At 41.6% G+C, this 26,057-nt stretch overlaps 1 protein-coding gene across 8 annotated transcripts in view; it reads right to left on the reverse strand.

Annotated features, from left to right (window-relative positions):
- The window catches only part of CLYBL (citramalyl-CoA lyase), a 261,270-nt gene extending 237,813 nt beyond the window's left edge, over positions 1 to 23,457 (reverse strand). For all 8 annotated transcript variants that reach the window (XM_019443994.2, XM_019443995.2, XM_019443993.2 and 5 more), the window contains exon 1: positions 23,347 to 23,457. In XM_019443994.2, the coding sequence (XP_019299539.1) occupies positions 23,347 to 23,408 (62 nt within the window). In that variant the 5' untranslated portion in view covers positions 23,409 to 23,457. The remainder of the gene's footprint in view (positions 1 to 23,346) is intronic.
- Positions 23,458 to 26,057: the final 2,600 nt, after the last annotated feature.

Here is a 26,057-nt window from a genome sequence, read left to right on the forward strand (position 1 = left end):
TTAAGCAAGCCACTGATCCTTTACATTTTGACTTAAATAGATATTTAGTGGGTATTACTCAATTAGAATGTTGAGAAGTAACTACTGGAAAATGTCCATTTCAATTTCAATCAGATAAGCCAGACATAAGTTTTGTAAACATGATATATGTATCTCACAATCCAAAGATTGCTGGTACATGGAAAAGTGATCATGTTAGCATACCAGATTCTATAAAGTGCACAATTCAGCACCTCCACATTTCTGTGAAGTTTTAACAACATACAACATGCCAAACACAGCACCAGTGAGCTGCTTTTGAAAGAACTCTAGAAGCCTTTAAAACAGGGCTCATTATCAGAAAATACATAAAATTCACATGTTCCACCATATCTAACTTTGTATGACTATTTTCTTATCTTTGAAAGTGATTTATGCCAGACTAGATAAATGGACAGATAGTAGGACTAAGAATATTTCTTAGTAGGACATTATTTCTCCTGGGGGAGGTGTCAGATAACCTAAAGCCATACACACTAAACATAATTTCTCAATTTTCAAAAACAGCTGACAAATAATGACTGCTTAATGAGGGAACTTTATTTTCTTGGTATCTTTTAAAAATAGAAAAGGCAAATCAGGGATGCATGGGTGGCTCAGTTGATTAAGCATCCGACTCTTTTTTTTTTTATTATTTTTTTTTTATTTTTTTTTAACGTTTATTTATTTTTGAGACAGAGAGAGACAGAGCATGAATGGGGGAGGAGCAGAGAGAGGGAGACACAGAATCGGAAGCAGGCTCCAGGCTCTGGGCCATCAGCCCAGAGCCCGACACGGGGCTCGAACTCAAGGACCGTGAGATCGTGACCTGAGCTGAAGTCGGACACTCAACCGACTGAGCCACCCAGGCGCCCCTAAGCATCCAACTCTTGATATCAGCTCAAGTCATGACCTCCTGGTTCGTGAGATCGAGTCTCACGTCGGGCTCTGTGATGACAGCACGAAGACTGCTTGGGATTCTCTCTCTCCCTCTCTCTTCCCTTCCCCTGCTCACTCTCTCTCTCTCTCCCAAAATAAATAAATAAACACTAAAAAATTGTTTTAAGTAAATAAAAATTAAAAAGAAAAGGCAAATTAACTTTTTTTGTTGTTGTTTATTTTTGAGAGAGAGAGAAGCAGAGCATGAGCAGGGGAGGGGCAGAGAGAGAGGGGGACACAGAATCCAAGCAGGCTCCAGGCTGTAAGCACAAAGCCTGACGTGGGGCTAGAACTCACGAACCACGAGATCATGACCTGAGCCGAAGTCACTCAACTGATTGAGCCACCCAGGCACTCCGCAAATTAACTTTTCAATGTAAAACATGTGAAAAACAGTTCAATATGGCAGACTCTACTTTTAAAGCTTTTTTAAAATTTCAAATTCAACTAAAACAACTTCACAAAAATGGCTTACATAAAAAAGTCTTCAAAGAATAACAAAACTCAACTTAAAAGTCACACATATAAAGTTTTCCTTTTTCAGACCAAAGGATCACCTAAAATCATTTGTCAGAGGCTTAGAAGTGGAAAAAACTAAACTAGCTGCCCAAAACTGTTTAACTCTGTAGCACATAACATTCATTAAATGACCTGCAGAGAAAATGCAAGCTTAATTTATTCTGCATGCTTTTGGTTTTACTTCCTGTCAAAATAATACTCATCCCCCTACTCAACTTTTTTTTTTCATGCATTTTATCTTAAAAATATAGGCAAAGGAAGGAACACAGGAGGGGGAAAAAAGGTGAGAGTGGCAAGAAACAAACAAATCAGGATTTCTCGGTCAGAAATGTAAGATCAACCCCTGCATTGAGAAGGGGCAGCTGGCCCTACAAGGAAGCAACTGCACTACTATTTATCCAAGGGCTACAGGTGTGCTGTTTCAAAGGGGTACATGCATCCCAATGTTTATAACAGCGCTATCAACAATAGCCAAAGTATGGAAAGAGCCCAAATGTCCATCAACGGATGAATGGGTAAAGAAGATGTGGTGTGTGTGTGTACACATACATAAAATGGAGTACTTCTTGGCAATCAAAAAGAATGAAATCTTGCCATTTGCAACCATGTGGACAGAACTAGAGGGTATTATGTGAAGCAAAGTTAGAGAAAGACAAATATCATGTGACTTTACCCCTATGAGGAATTTAAGATACAAAACAGATGAACATAAGGGAAGGGAAGCAAAAATAATATAAAAACAAGGAGAGGGACAAAACATAAGAGACTCTTAAATACAGAGAACTAAGGGTTGCTGGAGGGGTTGTGGGTGGGGATGGGCTAAGTGGGTAAGAGGCATTAGGGAGGACACATGTTGGGATGATCACTGGGTGTTACACATGGGATGAATCACTGGAAGCTACTATATGCTAACCAACTTGGATGTAAATCAAAAAAATAAATTAAAAAAAAAAAAAGAAGGGGCAACCAGTTGGCTCAGACAGCAGAGTGTGCACCTCTTGGTCTCAGGGTTGTGAGTTCAAGCCCCATGTTGGGTGCAGAGATTACTTAAAATCTTTTTAAAAAATCTATGAAGAAAAAGAATAAACCTATGATAAAGTACATCATGAATACTTAATGCCTCTCAAAAGTATAGGATTAAAAATTGGAATTATTACAGTTACTATATTCTCAACATATTTTTATGTACAGAGTAGGTTTTGGGTCTTGTCAGCTTCAAAAGCACCAGCCAAAACACAGCCAGAATGAGTGCCGTGAACGGAAAGCGTTGAGCACAGAGCCTGTGCAGATAAGCCAGAACTGTAGGCAGCTCTGTGAGTGTAGCAACAACAGGGCCTGCCTGTTAGTCCTAAAGATATATAAGCTCTTTGTAAGGGAAGCTCTGGAATGTCATCTGTCTTAAATTACATCCACCTGGGATTATGTTCCACTGACCAATATGGACAGATTACTGGAATTTGAAAACCTCACTTTTTTGGTAATTGACATTTAAACTGTTTGAAGTTTCCCATTAAAGTCGCTTAAGAAATTAACTGCAGATGTGGGAAGCTAAGTGTACAGTAGTCACAGAAATGAAGTCATCTGAAGGGTCCAAATAACTTAGAAGTGCTTAAACATAGTTAAGTGCATTAGGAGGAACGGATGAACTGGCCTGCCCCCCAGGCTACAGTTTCATCACTTTCTCTCTGTTCCAATTAGGTTTCCCAGCCCGTTTTGAATGTAATTAAAAGAAAAGAGAAAGGCAAGAGGTTGACATGACGAGGGACTACCCCCTAAACAAGAGTGCGGAATGAAGCACTCACTTGATGGAGGCTGAGAGACAGTAAACATCTCTACTGCCTCCCCATTGCCAACAGCCGGCCCCAACCCACCTGCTCAGCTATGCCCAGCCCCTCTGCCAGGAGGCACCCCTACTCCACAACCACTCACTCCTAATTCTCCTGCTGTGCCTTTGCACAAGCAGTTCCCTCAGCCAGGAACGCCGTTCCCTCCCCTGTCATCCTCTCAAACCTGCTCAGAGGTCAGCTTCCCTGGGAATAGTCCCCATGCCCTCTGCAAGTCGCTCCCGCCTCTACTTTACCACTTCCCATGACACATCCTGTTTAGTCAACATTTACTAAGTACCTACCATGGGCCACAGCACTATGCTGGCTACTCAAGGAATAAAATATAATAGTGGCAGACTTACCTTTCAGTGTCTCATCTCCTGACCCATGCACCTTAGACTACACAGTATCTTACAAAAGATGTGCCAACTAAAGTGTGTCCAGGTGCCTGGCATGGAAAAAAAACCCATGAGAAATTTTCTTCCCTTCCTCGTTCTCAGGAGCTCCCTAGGACTATGTAGGGGCATAATTTTCATTCTTTTCAGGAGAATGTATAAATGAATGACTGAATAATAAAATATAAGTATCTCTTAAGAAAACCATCAATATGTTCTAGAATTTCTTGTTATAAAGAAATATTCTATGAAGTAAATACTTTTCTCATTTACCTGCAGAATAAACTCCTACAAGCTAATGGTTTTGTCCTTACTAAAAGTCAAATTTAAAAATATCAAAAAAGAAAACCACATCAAGCAGTAAACCATATGGTTGTGAAGATAAATGTAAGTTTCTTATCCCTCATTAACAATAATGCTGGAAATACTAATATTTTTACTAATGCCTCAAAAACAGTACACTGATTAGTAAAATGCACACGTGTTAACAGTCCTGTTTCTATCTTTAAAAGTCATTTCTTCAGCTGATGCCTGGGGTCCTCGTTTTAGGAATCAAATGTGTGTGGAGCCTAAAAAGTGCTCATCACTGCTGGTCTCTGGCTAGTTGCTAATACTTAGAGGTTCCCACACATAACAGAATGTTTGCAGCCATCTGGCTGGTTTCAGACACTTGCTGATGAGCAGTCCTGCCCAGGCACTGCACAGAGACAGAAATGAAGAATGTGGTGCCTTGTCCTCAGGGAGCATCCAGCCCACCAGGCATCAGATCAACAACAGAATTCTTCCCCTATCAGCCTGTGGGTTCATTTCACTAATTCCCAATGGAGAAGTCATAAGGATACAGGGCTCTTCTCCAACAGTGGTCACTAATTCACGATTATAGTCAAGGCCAGAAATCCAAGCCTTCTAGAACACCTCACCCTAATATCAACCAGGGTATGTGGGGTGGGGGTTGGAGAACAGCGTGGAATGGGGGAAAAAAAAAAAGCAGAAAAGAAAATTGCAGAATAAAAGTAAATATTGCTTTCGATCCTAAGATTTCTCCAATGAACTGAAAGACTGTGACTATTGGTTTAAACACATCTTCCAGGTGCTGAGTTGATCCCGAGTTGAAAGAAAGAAGTGTGTTCCACAGGTGAGAAATTTTGAAATAAACAGAATGTACCTGGGACACAAACACTGGCTGGAGGGATATTTCAACCACATAGACTCAGACAGACTGGGTTCTCCTAATGATACCTCGATGCCAAGGTAAAGCCACATTTTGACAGTAAAATAGCCCCTCTATCCACAACTCATTTACATAAATGAATAATGTAGAAAAGTATGTACAGAAGATACCCCTTTATGTTTTCAAAAACTCTTTAAAAAAAGGAGAATACTAAGGGATCTGAAAACAGCCCTGGACTGTGTTCAAAAACTCAAGCCAAGAAAGAACCTTCAGATTTGACATATTAAATTAGCAGGAATGTTTAGACAAATCTATAATCTAGGAAAACATACATACACCCACACTCACACATAAAAAGTTTGCCTTTCCACCCTCTCATGTCAAGTGAATAATGAGTAAGGAATTCTGTTTACTGTGACCCTATGATGGTTTTTTCATTCAAGAATATTTAGTAAGTGCCTACTATGTGTCAGGCACTATGCTGGGTGTAGGCATAAAGAGTAAACAGAGATTCCAGTCGAGTGGGTGAGACCAAACAAGAGGAAATGCACCCATTCATTCACATCATGTTGAACTGCAAGCATAATGAAGAACAGGAAGCTCTGAGGGAGGCAAATGGGGATGTGAGGGAGGACATGCTTCAGATGGTCGTCCCCCTCCCCAAGGAGGTGGCGCTTATGTATTATCTTGTTTCCTTTTTATATCCATTGTTTATCAATGTCCTTATGAGCCAGGCACCATGCATTCAGTGCATGAGCTCATTTAATTCTAACTGCTCTCTGTGGTTAAGGATCACAAGCTGCTTTTACAGATGACAAAACTAAAGGGAACTGGCTAGTAAGTGGCAGGGCCAGGGCTCTGGCTCAGGTCTGTATGACCTTGGGGAAGTGTCTGAACTCCTCTAAGCCTCAAAGCCCATGGTCTGCCTTCCTTGCTTAAAAAAGCAAGTGAAGGCCAATGATGCTGGAAGGGGTAGTGTGTGTGAGAAGGGTGGAAGCAGGTGAGCTACAAAGAGTAGAAGGAACAAGACCAGACTCGCCCTGAAGGGCCAAGAGAAGGAGCTCTAAGGAGCTAAGCAGAGAAGTGAAATGAACTGATGCGCATTTTTTTTCCTTTTCAAATTCTTATTTAAAATCAGTTACTTAACTGATCTGTGTATTTAAAAATTGTTTGGAGGAAACCACAATGAGATACCACTTCACACCCACTAGGATGGCTATAATAAAAACAATAGAAAATAACCAAAGTTGGCAAGGATGCGAACTGAAACCCTATGTATCGCCAGTGGAATGTAAACTGGTGAAGCCTCTGTGGGAAACAGTGGGCTACTCAAAAAGTTAAACACAGAATTGCCATATGACCCAACAATTCCATAGCTAGGTATATACCCAAAAGAACTGAAAACGGGCGCTCAAATAGTTATGCATAAATATTCATAGCAGCACCATTCACAATCACCAACAGGTGGAACAATCCAGATGTCCATCAACTGATGAATGGATAGACAGAATATATACCTACAGGAGAGTACTATTCAGCCACAAAAGGTAATGAAATACTGACAGATACATGCCATAACATGGATGAACCTCGAAAACATGCTAGGTGAAAGAAGCCAGTCACAAAAGCCATATATTGTATGACTCCATTTATATGAAACATCCAGAACAGGTAGATGCATTGACAGAAAGCAGGCTGACAGTTGCCAGGGGCTGGTGGAAGAGGGCTGCCTGCTAATAAGTAAAGGCAGAACCTGAAGATGAGAGGTGGGAGGAAGAGAGTCAGCAAATCAGAGAGAGAGGTGGGTGGTGTGTGGAATGATGAGCCTTCTGGTTGAGTGGTGCAAGGTAAGCAGCCCTGGGAGCAATGTTAGAAAGGTGGGTGATAAGTGAGGAGACACATGCATGCCACACTCAGGGGTCTGGACTTCATGCAGCCAACAGAGGATATCATGGAATTTATGCTGTGTAAGGGGGAGATCAGAGCCCACTTTAGGAAGCTTAAGGTCAGTAAGAAGTGAGTGTAGGGGGTGGGGAGGAGCAGGGAGATTTCTAAGGGTAAATCCTCTCCCCAGTCTCAAGCATGTTACCAGGTCACCTGGTAAATTCCTGGCTCTTCTGCAGCACAGGGAGACACTCATGACCCAAATTCACAGCCTGGACCCTTGTCCAGGGATTGGAGGACAGGAGGGGCCCCACAAGCTATGTCCATACTTGCTTTCCTGGTAGAAGAGAAATTCTCTTTAGTGGCCCACCTCCTTTGCAGGTAAGGCATGTGAGAGGATTACAAACATGACATTATTACAAGCTGGTTTTCTCATATTCACTGGGTATCTCTAGGTGAACCGTGGACTATGGGAGCTAGAATAGGCGGGCTCTAAGAGCTCTGTGCTCCACCCACTGGAGCATTCGTGGGTCAGTATGAAAGCTCTAGGAGCGCAGGAGATAACTAGAAGAGGATAGAATGCAGGCAAAAATCACATCTCCACTTCTCTGAGACAATCTTGCAGATTAGACTAAAACTTAAGGTATCTACCTCTAATTATTCCTGATCTCTTCAAGATTTTGTATTTCCAGTACAGCCAAATTATTTTGAAATCAGAGCCCCTCTGTACTGTGGCAGTCAGCAGCCACTTAAACTAAGGACTTGAACACAGCAAGCAGCTGGCAGCAGTCCCTGCTGCAGAGAGAGAGAAACGAAGACACCTCCTGTATGGGAGCTCTAAAGGATAAGAATGAACAATACATGAACAAAACAACCTCCCAACGTGGCAAGAAGAGTTCCAATCAATTACTGAACCCACAAATTTGGGGAAGGCAAAACTTTTATCTTCAATCTCTGTTCAAACTGAGCTGAAAAAGGGACACCTGGGTGGCTCAGTTGGTTAAGCATCCGACTTCGGCTCAGGTCATGATCTTACAGTCCGTGAGTTCAAGCCCCGTGTCAGGCTCTGTGCTGACAGCTCAGAGCCTGGAGCCTGTTTCAGATTCTGTGTCTCCCTCTCCCTCTGACCTTTCCCCATTCATGCTCTGTCTCTCTCTGTCTCAAAAATAAATAAACGTTAAGAAAAAAATTGAGCTGAAATGGACCAAAATAACTAAAAGCTCAAAAAGCCATATATTTTATATTTCTGAATTCTCTAAAGTCCTCTTACTTTAAGTCAATAATTCCTTTCTAGATTCCTTCTAGATTATGGAATGTCAACCAATAAGAGGCATCTAGTCCAACCTCCTGTTTTAACTGTGAGAGAAATAAGGCTCAATTTAGACAAGAGCCTTGAACAAGGTCAAGGGCTAACTGCAGGGTCAGCACTGGACTAGAACCCCAGAGTATCCATCCAAGATCTTCTTGCTTATACCAGAGAATTAGTAATTTGATTTTGTTTTGAACCTTTTTTTTTTTTTTTTTTTTTTGGCATTTGTAAGAAAAACTTGAATAGCACCAGTAGGGATATTAAACCACTTCTGATCTTTCAGAGCTTGTCTTAAATAAGTTTCTACTTTAATCTGAACTAACAGTATTTTCCTGAAGGCAGAAATCATCCAAGGGTGAACTATGACTCATTGGTATAATCTAAAGAATCTATCACTGTTCCAAAGAAATCTACTTAAGACTCAAAACCTAAACATCACATTTCTATGCTCTGTATAAAATATGCACTAGCAATAGTTAAAGGATGAAAACAATTCAAATGTCCATTGATGGATGAATGAATAAACGAAATGTGGTATTTACATGTAATAAAATATTATTCAGCCTGAAAAAGGAAGCAAACTCTAACACATGCTACAACATGGATATTGACATTATTCTAAGTGAAATATGCCAGACACAAAAGACAAATATTGCATGACTCCACTTATGTGAGAATATAGAATAGTCAAATTCATAGAAACAGAAATGGAGAATAGGGATTTGGGACAGGAGACAATGGAGAGTTATTCTATAGTGGGTACGAGTTTCAGTTCGAGATGATGATATAGTTCCGGAGATAGACAGTAGTGATGGTTGTACAAAAATGTGAGTGAACTTAATGCCACTGAACCATGAACTTAAAAATGGTTAAAATGATAAATTTATGTTATATATATTTTACCACAATAAAAAAAAAAGGCACAAATTTCCAGAAACACTGTCTCAAATACTTCACTTCCTAAATGTTCTTTTTTTATTTGGCAAACTTATACTGGGCACTTACTATGTGCTAAGTACTGTTTTAGGGCTGGGGTATATAGCAATGGGATAAACAGAACAAGTGTCTGCTCTTATGAATAGCTGCATGGGGGATGGGGTGAAGACAGGCAATAAACAGACAAACATACATTATGTCAAGTGGAAATGAATGCAATGGAAAAAACATCAGGTAGAGTGAGAGGGATGAGGGCGTGGAAATAGTTGGGGGGAAGTTGCTATGTTGTATAGGTGGTAAGGAGGCCAGTCTGCCTGGAAGTAATAAGGGGACGCGGGGCACAGATCCGCTTCTTAAGTTCCTTATAAACCTTTCAAGGGAAAAGGTCAGTATAGAAATATTTCCTCTGCCATCTATGTGTTTTTAATTTGACTTAAAAAGTGATAGAAAGGACCTGGCTGACTCAGTCAGTAAAGCATATTACTCTTGATCTCAGGGTTGTGAGTTTGAGTCCCTTGCTAGGCACAGAGATTACTTAATTAAAAAAAAAATTAATTAAGGGGTGCCTTGCTGGCTCAGTCGGTTAAGTGTCCGAATTTGGCTCAGGTCACGATCTCATGGTTCTCTCCTGGTCGGGCTGTGTGCTGACAGCTTGGAGCCTGGAGCCTGGAGCCTGCTTCAGATTCTGTGTCTCACTCTCTGCCCCTCCCTTGGCTCACGCTCTGTCTTCTCTTTATTTGCTCAAAAGCAAATAAATATTAAAGTAAATAAAAATTTAAAAAAATTGTTTTATAAAGTGACAGGAAAACCAACTTCCGTATCTTTTCCGAAGAGGCATGTTTGTAAGGAGACAATTTATATCTCTCATTGCTAGAGCGCCCTCCAGTGCCTCTGTGTGAAAACTGCATTTGGCACAGATTTTTTTTTTTGTTTTTGATTTCTTAAACTTTTGTATTTGGCCAAGAAATAAATACATATTGTCTTTGATATGTATATTAAGGACATATCATCTTTCTCACAAACAATACTGTGACATTAAATAAGAAGACAAGTGTGCTTTAAAATGAGCCTGCACTACTTGTAAAGTGGTACAATGTATACATGTACAATGGTATTTTTAAATAATCATATAAACTTTCAAAAGGTTCACAGAGTCTCTTTTTTAATTCATTTTTTTACCAATGTAGAACTCTCAGTTAAACAGTGAACACATTCTACCACTGAACTGTGACCCTAATTTTACTGAAGGTGGCCAAGTAGGGCAATAAAGTAGGAAGTGTCTTCTAAAATTTCCAGTATTTACATGTTCCGAATATTCATATTTGAAAAGTGTCCTGCAAATACTTACAGAACACTCTACCTTCTTGGCCAGAACACAGTGAAGGGGAACAGGTAAGTAAGACGTGCCCATACTAACATCCTATTAAAATAGAATTTTTACTTTCTCACAGATATTTACTTTGAATTCTTTATTATAAAATCAGGCACCTCTGTCAATCTCAAAAGGCCAACTAAGAGGAAAACATTACATATGGTGTAGTTCAAAAGAGAACTTGCAAAAGGGGTAAAATTCCATAGCTGTTTCCAGAACCACCCACAAGCAAGGTCAGTGTGACAGCTGAGGCCACAGAGAGAAAAGCTGGCCCTGACTGACAGCCAGAGGATGGGGTTCTTTCTAGGCCAGATGCTGACGACTGTGACAGTCTTGCTTACTTTACTGTGCACAGGCCTGCAGATGCCGAGGAAATTGGGCAGATGAGCCTCCAAAGGGCACACTGCAATCCAGGTATCTCACCCTTTCTGGAGGATGATCTGAAAACAAGCATCAAAGAGCTTAAAATGTCCATAGTCTTTGAACCAGCAAGTTCACATACAGAAATTCACCTCTAAGTACATGAGTAAGAGCTGCCACAGAGATTTGGGTATAGGGACATTATCTCTGCATTTCCCAAGGCAGAAAACTTGGAAATAGTTTAAATGAATAGCTGGAATTATATACACCCAAATATATATGTGACAGAGTCATGGAACTGTAGCGTATATCAATGCTCCAAGATTAGTTAACATCCTAAAACTTAACCAAAATATAAAATCAAAGCAACTAAATAAAAAGCCACCTTAAACTTGGTTTATGAAAGGAAGGGAAGGACGATGTGGAAAAGGAGAGAAAGAAAAGAAAGGGGAAGAGAAGGAAGGAAGGAATAAATCTCAATTCTTGAGCCCATTTATTATCTACATCATTCAAGTGAGTTATTTAATTGATATGCGATAAAACATTCAAGGTAACAACATGAAATAAATTAAACCTGTTTGAATTACAATGGATTTAAATTCATACCCAGTGACCTATATGAAAACATAAACGTTATTTCTTTGATCTTTTTATTAACTAATAAAATTCTGAAACTGTTGCCATCATGAGCAATGTGTAGAGGAATAAAGAAGCCAAATGTATCAATAGAACACAGCTCCAGTTGCACTCAGGGGCACGAAAGCATATTGTTTTTACAATTAACAACTCTTCCAATCTTAAGAACAGTCATCAAACCAATCAATAACCACTCCCCAAGGAGCCCAGCTTTCTTCTCCCTGCCTTCCTAAAATTTTAGCCACATGTACCTAAAATTTTAGCGGACTTCCTCACAGGGAGTCACACATAAAATAGCAGCTCCTATAGAGCAGCCACCACAACACCCAGTTAAGGAAACTGACCAAAGGCTGTTCTCAGAAATTACGTCAATCAGACATTGGCTGCTGTAAAGCCCTAACTGGAGAAAACAGTCACTTCAGGAAAGTACTGATGCTGAGCCGTGTCAGCCACTCTGTGGATGTGATTTCACTATGTATGATGTCTTCCCCCAGGCTCATCCACAACCAAGCATATGTGTTCACTTTCTAAGTCTCATATGTAAGTAACTTCAGAGAATACTCTATCCTCAACACACCACATGGAGTATTTCTAGAATAGTAAAGTGCATATGTCACTCAAACATTCTGTAAGACAGGGGCACTCAGGACAGTTCCTTGAGAGGGCAAAGACTTTGGTGGCCACAGTCTGGGGAGTAGAGAAAAGCACATGTGGTAAAATTGTCCTCAACTCCGCTATGGGCCCATGGGGCAAAGGGGGTATAGGGTAACGGTTGTTTAGTCAGAATTCATCTTCAGGTCCTGGCCTTTCCTACCTACCTGCTGGCCTTTCCCACAGAAACCATTTAGGTTACCCAATGTTCTTCCTCCTGGCCTGTACCCACACAGATGGTTCTAGTTCACAGCAAAACTCTATGACAGGGAAACAGTACAATGAGAGCTGAAGCACTACACGCTGGAATAGACAGATCCACATGCAAAGGCTATGCTATTTAGTAGACGTGGCACAGCCTTGTTTTGGCAAACAGTACCTTGCTGGGAGTTTCCCTTTGCAGGGATATCTTCTCCAGGAGGTACCACCCATGGACACGTGCATCTTCCGACTCAGGCCCAGCTACCACTTTTAGTTCTTACTCACCAGCTTGGCTGTTGCCCACTAGTTTTTCTCTGGGATACCTCATTTCCCACCAACTTCTCCGTCCAGCCCGAGGACATGTTCCCTGCCCCCAGGCTACTCCTGGTCTATGTACCCCGTCATGGTATTTCCTACATCCTCAGAGTCTCCTCCCTCTTTCTCTTCTCTTCAGCCTCTTAACAGAGGCCCTGGTCTACCATCTTAGGTCATCTTCATTTCATCCTACAGCCCTTCACTTCTCTCTCGCCTCCCCCCCCCTTTTTTTTATGTTTATTTATTTTTGAGAGAGAGAGAGAGAGAGAGAGACAGAGCACAAGCAGGGAAGGGGCAGAGAAAGATGGAGACACAGAATCTGAAGTAGGCCCCAGGCTCTGAGCTGTCAACACAGAGCCCAATGTGGGGTTCAAACCCATGAACCATGAGATCATGACCTGAGCCAAAGTCGGACACAACCGACTGAGACACGCAGGTGTCCCAGCCCTTCACTTCTCTATCTCTAGAGTGAATAACTATCCTGCTTTGCCTGAAACAGGTTTCCTGGAATGTGGGACTTTTGGTGCTAAAACCAGGAATGTCCTGGGAAAGTTGAGATGGTTGGTCCCCTGCCTCCCGGACCACTTAACATTACTTTCTGCCTTACAACCCAAAACATAATATTTGTTTACAGCATCTCCTTTTAGCTTCTCACCATGCACTTGGGCAAGTAAAGTCAATTTCTAATGATGCCAATAAATATTTCAAAATAACACTTCAGGGCACCTGGGGGCTCATTTGGTTAAGCGTCCAACTCTATTTCAGCTCAGATCATGATCTCATGGTTTGTGAGTTTGAGCCCCACATCCAGCTCTGGGCTGATGGCTCAGGGCCTGGAGCCTGCCTTGGCTTCTGTGTCTCCCCTCTCTCTGCTCCTCCCCCACTCATGCTCTGTCTCTGTCTCTCTCTCTCAAAAATAAGTAAACATTAAAAAAATTTTTTTAACTAATCAATCTGATTCATCATATTAACATACTTAAGAAGAAAAGCCACATGATCACAACAGATACTGAAAAAACATTTTATAAATTCAAATCCATTCTTTTTTTTTAAGTTTATTTTACTTATTTTGAGAGAGAGAGAGAGAGAGAGAGAGAGAGAGAGAGAAAGAGAGAAAGAGCGCGTGCACGCGCAGGGGAGGGGCAGAGAGAGAGGGATACAGATAATCCCAAGCAGGCTCCACACTGTCAGCACAGAGCCCGACATGGGGCTCAATCCCATAAACCATGAGATCATGACCTGAGCCGAAATCAAGAACCAGATGCTCAACTAACTGAGCCACCTGGGCACCCCAACTCAAATTCTTGATCAAAATTCTAAGCAGGGGTGACCAGCAAAATTGCAGAGAAAGGAACTTCAAAAACCTAATCCTCTACAATAACAATGAGAATATTGGCAGTCAGAATGAACTTTTTTAGAATTCTAGACATTAACCAAAGGCCTGCAGCAATCTGGGAGCATTTATTCAAGAAACACGGATGAATCTCAGTAAGAACAGCAAACCATGTGGGTTTTTGTTGTTGTTGTTTTTTTAACTTACCCACTTCCTCTCCCCAGTTCGGTGGTAGCCTTAAAAACCAACAGTCATAATCCTTGTGAAAACCAGCAGCCTGGCAGCCACTGGAGGGGACAGGGTAGGGTGGGAGGTCTTTGAAAGCACCACACACAGAGAACTGCCACCTGGTAGCTCCCTGGAAGACTCCATTTGCAGGGCTCACCTGGCTTAGAGCCTGAACAGTGGGAACAGCATTCTCCCTGAGGGCGTTTGTCAAAACAATAAGAAGCAATTATTTAATATCATCGCTACCTGAGATCCTGGATAACAGGGCAAATGACAGGCTAACCAAAAAGCTTAAAAGGAAAAGCTGGAGCCAAGAATATACAATGGAGAAACAACAGTCTCTTCAATAAATAGTGTTGGGGAAACTGGATAGCTACATGCACAAGAATACAGACCACTATATTACACCATACACAAAAATTAACTCAAAATGGATTAAAAACTAGAATGTAAGACCTGAAACCATAAAACTCCTAGAAGAAACATAAGCAGTAAAGTCCTTGACATCAGTCTTAGCAATGTCTTTGTGGATCTGACTTCAAAGGCAAGAAAAACAAAAGTAAAAGTAAACAAATGGGACCTCATCAAAGTAAAAAGCTTCTGTACAGCAAAAGAAATTAACAGGAAAATGAAAAGTCAACCCACTGAATGGGAGAAAATATTTGCAAACCACATATCCAATAAGGGGTGAATATCCAAAATATACAAAAGGAATTCATACAACTCAACAACAACCTGATTATGAAATGGGGAGAGGATCTGAATAGACATTTCTCCAAAGAATACATAGAGATGGCCAACAGGCAAATGAAAAAGATGCTCAACATCACTAATTATTAGGGATATGCAAATAAAAACCAAAATAAGATATTACCTAACCCCTGTAAAAATGGCTATTACCAAAAAGACAAAAAATAACAAGTGTTGGAGAGGGTGTAGAGAAAAGGGAACCCTCACATACTGCTGGTGGGATTGTAAACTGGAGCAGCCACTATGTAAAACAATTTGGAGTTTCCTCAAAAAATTAAGAATAGAACTACCCTATGATCCAACTCTTCTACCTCCAGGTAATAGGAAAACTTTCACTAAAAAGATATATGCACTCCTGTTTATTGTTATGTTCACTGCAGTACTGTTTACAATAGCCAATATACGGAAACAAAATGTCCATCAACAGATGAATGGATAAAGATGTGGTATATTTATACAATGAAATACTACTCAGCCACAAAAAAGAATTAAATCTTGCCATCTGCAACATGTTTGGATCTTGAGGGTATTCAAGCAAAATAAGTCAGATGGAGAAGAGCAAATACCATACAAATACCATATGATGTTACATGTAGAATCTTAAAAAAAAAAAAAAAGAAAGAAATGAACAAACAAAATAAAAATAATCTCAGATACAGAGAACAGACTAATGGTTACCAGAGGGTTAACAGGGTTGGGGGCCTGGTGGGCAAAATGGGTAAAGAGGGTCAACAGTATGGTGAAGGATGGTAACTAGACTTGTGGTGGTAATCACTTTGTAGTGTATGCAGATGTTAAATTATAAAACTGTACACCTGGGCACCTGGCTGGCCTAGTCGGCAGAACACGCAACTCTTAATCTCGAGGTTGTGGGTTCAAGCCCCATGCTGGGTGTACCGATGACTTAAAAATAAAATCTTAAACAAAGCTGTATACCTGTATACCTTAAATAAAGCTTTAATGAAAAAGCTGGAAAATGAGATATCCATCAACTTTGAAAAGCTCTGACCTTTTCCTGGGCTTCTGAAAGGCCACAAACAGGGAGGAGCCAAGATGGTGGAACAGCATGGAAGTTATCTTTGTGTCTTGCGTCCATGAAATACAGCCAGACCAACACTAAACCATCCTGCACACCAGGAAAACTGATGTGAGGATTAACACAACAATCTGCACAACCTGAACCACAGAATTCAGCAGGTACGCAGCGCAGAGAGGTGAACTGGGGGAGAGAAAAGCTGTGGAGGGCAGGGAGCTGTTTTTGCGTGGGGAGACAGGATGAGGGTGGGGGGGGGAGAATACAGGGAAAAGCAGCCCCCCCCCCCCCCGAAAGCAGCTGGAGAGAAAGTGGAAAAGTGGAAACAGCCGCAGGGACTGAACTAAAAAGGGAGAAAGGAGAGGGTTTGAAAGGCCACACACACGTGTAGGGCTATTGCTAGCAGACCCACCTTACAAGAAATACTAAAGAGGGGCACCTGGGTGGTCAGTCTGACTCCTGATTTAGGCTCGGGTCATGATCTCACGGTTTGTGAGTTTGAGCCCTGCATGGGGCTCTGCACTGACAGTGCGGAGCCTGCTTGGGATTGTCTCTCTGCCCCTACCCCACTTGCTCTCTCTCTCTCTCAAAATAAATAAATAAACTTAAAAGAATTTTAAAGACATACTAAAGAGAGTTCTTCAGGCTGAAAGTAAGTGATCCCAGACAGATCAAATCCATACACACACATACACAGATAGTAATAAAGTAATTAAGAATAAATGCATATTCCTGCTTTCTTCTCTTGTCTAATTTAAAAAGCAACTATATAAAAGAATATTATGTAATTGTGTTGTCAGGCCAGTAACATATAGAAATGTAGTATATTTACCCATAACAACACAAAGGAGGTGAGAACAAAGATGTACTGTGTTAAAAAATGGCACAACTCATTGGTGGTGACTAGATGGTGACTCAACTCTATAGGAACAAATGAAAACCAGAACTAGTAAATAAGAAAGTAAGTATAACAAATACTATAAAATGTGTGTGTGTGTGTGTGTGAACTTGTGGCTCCTTCTCTAAGTTTCTTTAAAAGACATAAAATTGGGGTGCTTGGCTGGTTCAGTCAGTAGAGCATGCGACCCTTTACCTCAGGGTCATGAGCTCAAGCCCCACATTGGGCATGGAGCTTTCTTTGAAAATTAACCAATTAAGGGACGCCTGGGTAGCTCAGTCAGTCGAGCATCCGACTTTGGCTCAGATCATGATCTCACAGTTCGTGGGTTCGAGCCCTGTGTGGGGCTCTGTACTGACAGCTCAGAGCCTGGAACTTGCTTCAGATTCTGTGTCTCCCTCTCTCTCTGCCCACCCCTACTCAAGCTCTCTCACTCTCAAACATAAAACATTTAAAAAGTTTTTTTAATTAATTAAAAGACATAAAATAAGTAAAACTACAACAATGTATACTGGGTTTGTAACATATAAATATAATATGTGGGGCACCTGGGTGGTGTTGGTTGAGTGTCTAACTTTGGCTCAGGTCATGATCTTGCAGTCGGTGAGTTTGGACCCCGTATCAGGCTCTGTGCAGATAGCTCAGAGCCTGGAGCCTGCTTCAGATTCTGTGTCTCCCTCTCTCTCTGCCCCCCTCCACTCACTCTCTCTCTCTCTCTCTCAAAAATAAATAAAAAACACTAAAAAAAAAAAGAAAAAAGAAATAAATATAATATGTATAACTATAATACCACAAAAAAGAAGAAAAGGAAATAGAACTATATAGAAGTAACATTTCTCTTCTGGAATTTAGTATAAATCAAAAGTAGATTCTTACAAGTTAATATGTATATGGTGATATACTTATGATGGAATATTAGCCAGCCATAAAAAGGAATGCAGTTCTCATACATACAACATGAATGATTCTTGAAAACATTATGCAAAGTGAGATAAGCCAGAAACAAAAGAATGTAAATTATATGATCCCACTTACATATCTAAAATAAGCAAATTCAGAAACACAGAAAGTAGACTAGGGACTACCAGGTGAGAGAGAAGGAATTATTGCTTCATGAGTACAGAGTTTCTGTTTGGAGTGAGGAAAAAAATGTGGATAGTGGTAATGGTTGCACAACAGTGTGAATGTGGCAATGCCACTAAACTGTATACTTAGAATGGTTAAAATGACAAAGCTTATGTTACATGTATTTTATTTTACCACAATTCTTTTAAAAAATGTACATGGTAAGCCCTAGAGTAACCACTAAAAAATCTCTTTAAAAACAGTATTAAAAAAAAACTGTGTCAACTATACTCCAATTTAAAAAGTAAAAGAGTAGTTAAAAATCATTAAAGAAATTTAAAATATTAAAACATTACAAAGTATTCACTTAGTGCAAAAGAAAGCAGTAAAGAAGGAATAGAGAAACAAAAAAGTCATGAGATACACAGAAACCAATACCAATAAACACACTACAGGGGCGCTTGGGTGGCTCACTGGGTTAAGCAACCAACTCTTGATTTTGGCCTAGGTCGTGAGATCAAGCTCTGTGCTAGGCTCCATGCTGAGCATAGAGCCTGCTTAAGATTTTCTCTCTCCTTCTTCCTCTGCCTCTCCCCCACTCACACCTGCATTCTCTCCCCCCACCCCCCACAAAACACACACACACACACACACACACACACACACAGTACAAAAAAGGAAAACTACAGACCAATATCTCTCATGAACAAAGATAGAAAACCCCTAACAAAATATCTGCAAATCAAATCCAAAAATGTATAAAAAGAATTATACACCATGACCAAATAGGATATTCCAGAGATACAAAGCTGGTTCAACATCCAAAAATCAATTAATGTAATCTGCCACATTGACAGGCTAAACAAGGAAAACCATATCAATTGATGCAGAAAAAGAACCTGATAAAATCCAACACCCATTCACAATAAAAAACAAAAAGTATCAGCAAATGGGGAATAAAAGACATCTACAAAATACATACAGCTTATATCGTAATTAATGATGGGAAACTGGATGCTTTCCCTAAGATTGGGAACAAGGCAAGAATACCACCTCTCATCACTCTTATTTGACATCTTATTAGAGCCACTAGCTAATGCAATAAAACAAGAAAAGGAAATAAAAAGGCACACATCTTGAGAAAGAAGAAATAAAAATGTCTTTGAGGGGTGCCTGGGTGGCTCAGTTGGTTAAGTGTCTGACTCTTGGTTTCAGCTCAGGTCATGATCTCACAGTTTGTAGGTTCAAGCCCTGCATCAGGCTCCACACCTGGCACAGTGGAGCCTGCTTGGGAGTCTCTCTTTCTCCCACTCACGCTGTCTCTCTCTTAAAATTAATTAATTTTTTAAAAAGTTTTTGAGAACTACATGATCGTCTATGTACAAAATCCCAAATAACTCACAAAAAATAATTCATGTAAATTATAAGTGATTATGACAAGGCTGCAGGATACAAAATTAATATTTAAAAGATAATTGCTTTCCTATAAACTAGCAATGAAGAATTGGAATTTGAAATTTAAAACATGATACCATTTGCAACAGCACCCAAAGAATGAAATATTCAGGTATAAATCTAACAACACATGTAGAAGACCTGTATGCAGAGAACTATAAAACTCTGATGAAAGAAATCAAGAACATTTAAATAAATGGGGAAATAGTCCATATTCATGGATTGAAGACTCAGTATTGTTAAGATGTCAATTCTTCCCAATTTAATCTATAGATTCAATGCAGTTCCAATCGTATCTCAGCAAGCTATTTTGTGGATATCAGCAAACTGATTCTAAAGTTTATACAGAAAGGCAAAGACTCAGAATAGCGAACATAATATGAAAGAAAACTGAAGTTGGAGGACTGATGCTACCCAACTTCAAGACTTACTATAAAGTTACAGTAATAAAGACAGCCAATAGTATTGGCAAAAGAACAGACACACAGGTCAATATAACAAAATTAAGAGTCCAGAAACAGACCCACACAAATAGGGCCAACTGACCTTTGACAAAGGAACAAAAGCAATTTAATGGAGAAAGGACAATTTTTTCAGCAAATGGGATGGAACAATTGGATCAACATCCAAAAAAATTAGACAAACACCTTCTACTTATAAAAACTAACTTAAAATGGATCACAGGCCCAAGTATAAAACAAAATACTGTAGAACTTTTAGAAGGAAATACAGGAGAAAATCTATGTGACTCTGGATTTGGCAATGAGTTTTTAAAAATAACAGCAAAAGCATGATCCACGAAAGAAAAAGTAAGCATGATTTCATTAAAATAAAAAAACTTCTGCTTTGTCAAAGATACCATTAGAGAATGAAAAGACAAGTCACAGACTGGGAGAAAATATTTGCCAAACATATATCTTTTATAAGACTTATATCTAAACTATGCAACAAATACTTAAAACTCAACAATAAGAAAACAATCTAAGAAGTAGGCAGAAGATCAGAATACACACCTCACCAAAAAAAGATACACAGATGGCAAATAAATATATGACAAGATGTCCAACATCATCTGACATCAGGGAATTTCAAGTTAAAACAAATGAACATTAAACCAACAACAGATACCACTACGCACCTGTTAGCATGACTAAACCAGTTTTTTCAACTGACAATACTAAATGCTGGCAAGGATGTACAGCATCCTTCCATTGATGATTGGAATGCAAAATGGTACAGGCACTTTGGAAGATAGTTTGTAGTTTCTTACAAAGCTACCATACAATCATATTCCTAGGTATTCACCCAATTAATTTGAAAACTTATACCCAGAGAAAATCTGCACGAGAATGTTTATAGTAGCTTTATTAAACCTTTATAGAACTAAAATGTCCTTCAATAGGTGAACAGATAGACTGTGAAACATCTCTACAATGGAATATTCAGCAGTAAAAGAAAATGAGTTAAGAAGCCATGAAAAAGACATGGGAGGAACCTTAATGCACATTGCTAAGTGAAAGAATGCAGTCTAACGGGACTGCATACTATGTAATTCCAATTCTATGACATTCTGGAAAAGGCAAAACTATAGAGACAGGAATATGATCAGGAGTTTGGGAGAAGCCAGGATGGACAAACAGGTGAAGCACAGGGGGATTTTCAGGGAAATAAAACAATTCTGTATATAATACTCTTATGGTAGATACATGATATTATGCATTTGTCAAAATCCACAGAATTTTATAGCAAAAAGAACAAACCTTAATATATGCAATTAAAAAAAAATTCATGTGGGAGGTAGGAAATAATGCAGATTATGACAAGGGACTCTCAAACTGTATTGCAAATGTATGAAACAACCTCACTGAAGGGGATGGGAGAAATAGGCCCTGAACTAAGTAACTATGGAAATGAGTGGCACCTGTAAGACTAAAGGAAAAGGAACTGCACACAAGTACCGTACTTAGTTGACAGTTCTATCCCCCAGAGTATGGCCTAACAATTCAAATACTGCTGCATGGGTATGCTAAAACTGAACAATTAAGTAACTGGATGGTGGATGGTGGATGATGGGAGCCAGGTTTCTAACTGTTGTAGTGAAAATTTATTAATCAAGCAAAGGGGAGGAGGCTAGAATGATCCATGTGGTAATGGATTACAATTGGAGGCAGTATGAACTCAGGTTTAGGTTAATATAGATACAGTGGTTTTATACAGAAATATTCGGGGGCATCTGGCTCAGTCGGTAGAGCACGTAACTCTTGATCTCAGGTTGGTGAGTTCTAGCCCCACCTTGGGTGTAGAGCCTATTTTAAAAATATATATATTTATAGATGAAGGTATATATATATGGGTTACTATTCACACTTTTTTTTTTTTTTTAATTTTCTCTGTCGGCGGAGAGGGCTTAAAAGACAGTCGAACCAATAGCATCCCTAGGAGTGGAGAGTTACGCTCCCCGAGACTGAGGGCAGGTATTTACATAAATTGAGCAGTGGCTACAAGAAGCAGCAGGGCCAGAGGCAGGGTGGAAAACGAGGCATCAAGGACAGCACTTGCATGGTCCCCGCCTAGCAGCAATGGTCCTGACACTCTAAAAACAGAAGGAAAAAGCCACCAGAAGCAGGTCTACCGGCCTGAAGCTTAAATGCAACCTAACTAGAAATTAAGGCATCTCTAGGCAGACCTTTCTAAGCTGACGTTTAGCACCTTTACTTCTCCCAATTGTGTGTGTTCTGAAGATGTGGAAACAGAGGATTTAACCCAGGGAGCAGGCTCCCTGAAGCACCCAGCACGAAAGCCTGCTGCCATGGCCTTCGTAGGATGTGTGTGTGGAGAATGAGCCCAGGTGCTGAAGATGGCAAAGAGCACTTTGAGAGGAGCCCCAAGTGCCTTAGAAATAGGTGACTGCGTGTGGTCACTGGACCACATTACTGAAGGAAAAGGGGGCCTTCTGGAAGGGCCTGGGTGTTACCGCCTTGGCAGCCATCTCTGGTTCCAGGGGTGAACCCCTGAGCCCAGGGCCACATACCAGGCTCAGGTCTAGGAAAGGGGAAGGCGGGATGTACAAGACGGGGTAGGGCCTGGCGCGGGACACACTGGAGAGTCAGGAAGCAGGGAGCAAGCAAATGCAAGAAGTTCCAGACCAAGAGCCACAGGCTTGGTTTCTAAACCAAACTCTGCCATTCTCTGCTTGGCGTCACGTAGCCTCTCCAAGCCTCAGTTTCCTCGTTCTGACTTCTTCACATGGTGGTCAGGGAGCCATATAAGTGAACGTGTGCGCATGTAGTTGGCAACTGCTAGCCCAGCGGCTATCCAAGGGCGGTCCCAGCACACCCGAGAGTTCCCGACCCACTTCGACACGGTCTGAGAGGTCTTCCCTTTTCCAACTGGCACCTCCGTGAGCCCGGAACTGCTTTGTAAACCTCCTCCAAATCAGCGGAGAGGAGACTCCAGCTGTCCTCTATTAAACCAAAGAGACTTTCGAAAATCTAAAACCACACCACTCTTTCACTACATATGGGTGTGTTAAAATGCAACGGGTGTGTTATTCGTAAATGAAGATTTTTTTTAACTTGTTTTAATTCCTCACGCCGCAAAAAATTACTAGATACAAGCAAGAGCTCGTCGGGGTCCTCAATAGTTTTTCGGCGCGTAAAGGGGTCCTGAGACCAGTTTGGGAACCGCTGTGCTGAACCAACAAGCGAAGGGTGTTCTCCCTCAGCAGGCGAGCCGCCTCGCGGACGCTGATTCCAGGACCCCTTTTATCAAACAGCACACGTTCGCGGTTTCCACTTGTGGGGGAGGCGGGGGGCTGGTTTTGTGTTCTGGGGCTGCTAATCGAATGTTTGTACCCATTTTCCCGGCCCCCAAGCAATGACCCTCCCACAGGGAGGCACGCGGAGGACGGGCGACCCTCGCTGGGAGTCGGCGACCTTGGCAGAGGTCGAGCCGGCGCGCGAGAGGGGCACGGTGCTCCCGGCCGGCGGGGGTTCCCGGCAGAAACTGGGGAGGCCGGCCCGGGTGGCGGGGGACCAGGGACCTGCACTCACAGCCTCGGCAGCGCCGCCGCCGCCGTTCCGCGTGGCGCTCTCCACAGCAGACGCAGCGCCATCTTCCTGACGCGCGCGCCCCGCCTCAGACAGGTCCTTCCTCATCTCGCCACGCCCCGTGGCCACGCCCCCCACGTGGCCCCGCCCCACAAGCCCAGCCCAGCCCCACCTCGTCCCCGCAAGTCACGCCCCGCTGCCTGGAGCACCTGTTCCCGCCCCTAACCAGGGATGTCTGAGAGCTCAGAACCTTCTTGTCCGCTATCATGGCGGGCAGAGCAGAGGCACGGAATGGATGGCCACTTCTTCAGAGGTTTTCTGGTGACTCCATCCAGTTACTTCTCTTCGTGCTTCTGGGGTTTTAAGGCGACTTTTGCGTTTTCCCAGCCAGAACAGGCCAATTTTCAGAGGGATTCATTGTTTTTGTTGTTAGAAGTACTGCCTAATATGTGAGCCTCACCATGTGCATGCCTTAATTAACAGTTAATCCATCATGGGATACATATGCCTGCAATAGGATCAGAATAGATACGGGCAACTTTCTGGGTCAGAGAAATGCTTCTGAAGTAGGGCAGCAAACACAACTCTTCACTCTAACTCCTTCCTGCCAGATTGCATTACTTTCAGCAAATACAACTCCTGCCCCTTCACAGTTGGGGGACTAAGGTATTAACACAGGCTTTACTAGCTGTGCTAAACTTTACTAGTTCAGAACTTTACTTGGTTCAGCAAGTGGTTCCCAGACTGTACTAGACTTTAGGCAAGTTACTTAAGTTCTCCGTGCTTCAGTTTCCTCCTCTATAAGATGGGAATATAAATATACTCACCTCATAGGGCTGTTATAAGGATAAATTGAGTTAATATATATAAAGAGCTTAAAGCCTTGCTGGCCCAGAGCAGGTGCTCAGTAGCATTAATTACTTCTCCTTATTACCATTATTACATCAATTCTCTTCTTAAAGCCCTTTGGTGGCTTCCAATAGGAAGCATTTAGAATAAAACCCAAATTCATCACCACAACTCTGAAGGCCTTACAGGATCTGACCTCTGCCTATCTCTCCACCTTACCTCAGCCCCATGTTCTTCTTTCCACTTTTTTTAAGTTCACTAAGCCATTTCCCACTTTAGGGCCCTTACCTACCATGCATGTTGCTCCTTACCTACCAGAACACTCACAGCTACACCTTCTTGTCCTCTGGGACATTTAGACTACTTGCCCCCTGCTCAAAGAGGCCTGCACTGACTGCCCAAACTAGAGTGTCCTCCCAATCTATTCCACTGGCACAGCAACCTGACGGTTTCCATCGCAGCCCATATCACAATTTTTATGGGTTTGTGAATTCTCTTTCTTTTTCTTAATATATTTTTTTAAAGTTTATCTATTTTGAGAGAGAGAGAGAGAGTGCAAGTGGGGAAGGGGCAGAGAGAGAGGGAGAGAATCCCAAGCAGGCTCCATGCTGTCAGTGCAGAGCCCTATTCTGGGCTCAGTCCCACAAACTGTGAGGCCATGACCTGAGCCCAAACCAAGAATCAGATGCTTAACTAAGCCCCCCAGGCTCTCCATGAATTTACTTTCTTATTGTTGCCTTTCCCTCAGTGGTTCTCAAGGTGGGAGGGAACTTCTGCCCACTGATCAAAGGGAGGGGGGGCTTGTATTATTGTCCTTTAGGGGACAGTGCTAGGGTCATGTGGGAAGTCCCCTCTTAGAAAAGCCACTAGTGCTCTAGTTTAAAAAACATCATCTTTAGGAATAGACTGTGAGCTCTTTGAGATCAGGGACGTGGTTATCTTGTCAGTGCTGTCTGCCCCCAGCACCCGGGTTAGTGACTTGTAACCAGTAGGTATTTAATAAATATAATGTGAAGATGTTCCACCAGCTTCATTATAATTCCAAGAACTGCTATATGAGTAGTTCTCCTTATTAAAATGCCCCGGGCCTTGTGGCCTTTTAAGTAAAGTAGGACCTCCCACAAGAGGTGATTCAATTTCTTTCAGATTCTGCTTGAAGAAATTGTAGCTATGCCCATTCTCACCAGGACTTCTGTGGTTTTGTTGAGCTTCTTCATGAGATTACTAACTCATAGGTTTCAAGAGCTGTTTTCTAATTTTTGTGTATTTTATTTACTTTATTTTATTTTTTAAAAATTTTTTTAACGTTTATTTATTTTTGAGACAGAGAGAGACAGAGCATGAACGGGGGAGGGGCAGAGAGAGAGGGAGACACAGAATCGGAAGCAGGCTCCAGGCTCCGAGCCATCAGCCCAGAGCCCGACGCGGGGCTCGAACTCACAGACCGTGAGATCGTGACCTGAGCTGAGGTTGGACGCTTAACCGACTGAGCCACCCAGGTGCCCCAATTTTTGTGTATTTTAAAATAAGGCTTTATTAATTTCCTATATTTCTGGATATAATAGAGAAAAGGATCCAGCGTTCCTCCTTTGAGGTAGTTAAATCTGTTTTTATTCACAGCCTCTAAAACAAAAATGAAAGAACATGTTTATCCCCAAGGACATTTAAAAATATGAAATTTAGGGGCGCCTGGGTGGCGCAGTCGGTTAAGCGTCCGACTTCAGCCAGGTCACGATCTCGCGGTCCGTGAGTTCGAGCCCCGCGTCAGGCTCTGGGCTGATGGCTCGGAGCCTGGAGCCTGTTTCCGATTCTGTGTCTCCCTCTCTCTCTGCCCCTCCCCCGTTCATGCTCTGTCTCTCTCTGTC

Source organism: Panthera pardus, unplaced genomic scaffold (assembly GCF_024362965.1).
Source record: "Panthera pardus isolate Hobbes unplaced genomic scaffold, ASM2436296v1 HiC_scaffold_1, whole genome shotgun sequence".
In the NCBI taxonomy this organism is placed as follows: Eukaryota; Metazoa; Chordata; class Mammalia; order Carnivora; family Felidae; genus Panthera; species Panthera pardus.